Source organism: Silene latifolia, chromosome 5 (assembly GCF_048544455.1).
Source record: "Silene latifolia isolate original U9 population chromosome 5, ASM4854445v1, whole genome shotgun sequence".
Taxonomy (NCBI): domain Eukaryota; kingdom Viridiplantae; phylum Streptophyta; class Magnoliopsida; order Caryophyllales; family Caryophyllaceae; genus Silene; species Silene latifolia.
In genome coordinates, this window is record NC_133530.1 from 69907391 (window position 1) to 69909502 (window position 2112).

The 2112-nt window shown below is 44.6% G+C and overlaps 1 protein-coding gene across 1 annotated transcript; it reads right to left on the minus strand.

Moving 5' to 3' along the window:
* Positions 1-311: 311 nt before the first annotated feature.
* LOC141655504 (uncharacterized) lies at positions 312-1614 on the minus strand. Its single transcript, XM_074462580.1, has 3 exons — positions 1439-1614; positions 901-1336; positions 312-833 (listed from the first exon to the last, which is right to left on the minus strand). The coding sequence occupies exons 1-3, from the start codon at positions 1612-1614 to the stop codon at positions 312-314; spliced, it is 1134 nt and encodes a 377-aa protein (XP_074318681.1).
* Between the last annotated feature and the right edge of the window lie 498 nt (positions 1615-2112).

A 2112-nucleotide genomic window follows, 5' to 3' on the forward strand; every position in this document is an offset into this window, starting at 1 on the left:
AGTTTGCGTAGAACTGACAGGGTTCACATTTTTTCGCAAAGTCCATACAATCTTGCACCATGGTTGGCCAGTAATACCCCATTCTCTTTACACGATCATGAAGTTTAGGCCCAGATTGATGAGCACCACAAATGCCAGAATGAGCTTCATGCATTGCTTCGATAGGCTTCGTCCTTGCTTAGACACCTCAACCATTGGCCAGAGAAAGAACGTCTGTAGAGTGTCCCTTTATAGTGAATGAACTTTGGAGCACGTCGACGTATTTCTACCTTGTGTCTGGGATCATCGGGTAGTTTTTGGTGGTCCAAAAATCAATGATAGGTTGACGCCGGATCATCTTCATCAACTGTGTAGACGTATATCATGTTGGTTGTGTCTACATTTTCTTCTCCTTCAAGCGATGATACTACCCAACGATTGCAGACTGGGACATTCATAGACTCTTCTGCCCCCAGTGCCAAAGTGGCTGCAAGATTAGCAAGCGCGTCAGCCAACTTATTGGCACTCCTTGGCACATGACCAACATGGATGTCGTCAAGTTGATTCAAAGATTGTAATGCCCGTTGATGGTAGGGGATCAAGTCTTCCTTTTTCACTTCATATTCACCAAGGACTTGGTTGACCACTAACTCTGAGTCTCCGTAGATGTCCATATCCCTGACGCCTATTTCAATCGCCATTTGAAGGCCGAGTATAAGAGCTTGGTATTCTGCCATATTGTTCGTGCACAACTGAGTAAGTGTAAAGGCATATGGCATGAGATGATTTTGTGGAGTTACAAACACAACTCCAGCTCCAGCTCCATCTTGCCTTGCAGCACCATCAAAGTACATCTGCCATGGAGGCAGAACGTCCACGTAGAAAATTTCTTCTCCTGGGAGGTCATCTGAAATTTCCCACTCTGGCACTCGGATGATCGATAAAGAAGTCGGCGATAGCTTGACCTTTCACAGCCTTTTGAGGCACGAACACCAAGTCATACTGCTTAAGCAACATTGCCCATTTCGCAAGTCTTCCAGACAAGACTGGTCTTGAGAGTATGTATTTGATTGGATCAGCTTTTGAGACCACATGTATGGTATGTGCCTGCATGTAGTGCCTCAACTTCTGGATGGCAAACACCAAAGCAAGACATATCTTCTCTATGGGCGCGTAATTCAACTCAGCTCCAACCAAGGTACGACTCAAGTAGTAGAGTGCTCTCTCCTTGCGGTCTTCAATTTCTTGAGCACACATTGCCCCCAGTGAGCGTTCTTGTGCTGCAATATAGAGGACAAGTGGCCTTCCTGGAATTGGTGCCCCCAGCACTGGCGCGCTGGCCAAGTACTTCTTGATGCTATCAAAAGCATTTTTGCATTTTTCATCCCATTGGAATGGAGCATCCTTTTTCATGAGATGGCTGAATGGTTGGCAACGTCCTGCTAGGTTAGATATGAACCTTCGAATGTATGCCAAACGTCCTTGCAATCCGCGCAACTCTTTTAACGTCTTTGGTTCCGGCATTTCGTTGATGGCTTTAATTTTTGTTTGGTCAATTTCAATGCCTCTATGCCTAACCACAAACCCCAAGAACTTCCCAGATGTGACACCGAACGCACACTTGAGTGGATTCATCTTGAGTTGACATTTTCTAAGTCTTTCGAAGACGGTTCGAAGGTCTTTGATATGGTCTTCTCTTTTCTTTGATTTGACAACCACGTCATCAACATAACACTCTATTGTTTTATGCAGCATGTCATCAAAGATCTTTTGCATTGCGCGTTGGTACGTAGCGCCAGCATTCTTCAATCCAAACGGCATGACTGTGTAGCAGAAGATCCCTTTTGGGGTTCGAAAACTTGTTGCTTCTTGATCTTCAGGTGCCATATGTATTTGATTGTAACCAGCAGTATAATCCATGAATGGGAGGGCTTCATGACCAGTGGTTGCGTCAATCATCAACTCTGTAACTGGCAAAGGGAAGTCATCCTTTGGGCATGCATCATTAAGGTCTCTGAAGTCGACACATATGCGCAGATTGTCCATTCTTCTTTCCGATTTGGGACAATGTTTGCTATCCAAGTAGAATATTTGACTTCTCGAATGAAACCTGCTTCAATGAGTTTATTGACT

What these genes read in the sequence shown, in the direction of transcription:
- LOC141655504 (XM_074462580.1), bottom strand. Translation starts at nt 1,614, where the DNA reads ATGAATCCACTCAAGTGTGCGTTCGGTGTCACATCTGGGAAGTTCTTG. An exon ending in CGTTTGGCATACATTCGAAG is followed by an intron (nt 1,337 to 1,438) that starts GTTCATATCTAA and finishes TGCTTTTGATAG; the next exon opens with CATCAAGAAGTACTTGGCCA. An exon ending in TCGATCATCCGAGTGCCAGA is followed by an intron (nt 834 to 900) that starts GTGGGAAATTTC and finishes CCTCCATGGCAG; the next exon opens with ATGTACTTTGATGGTGCTGC.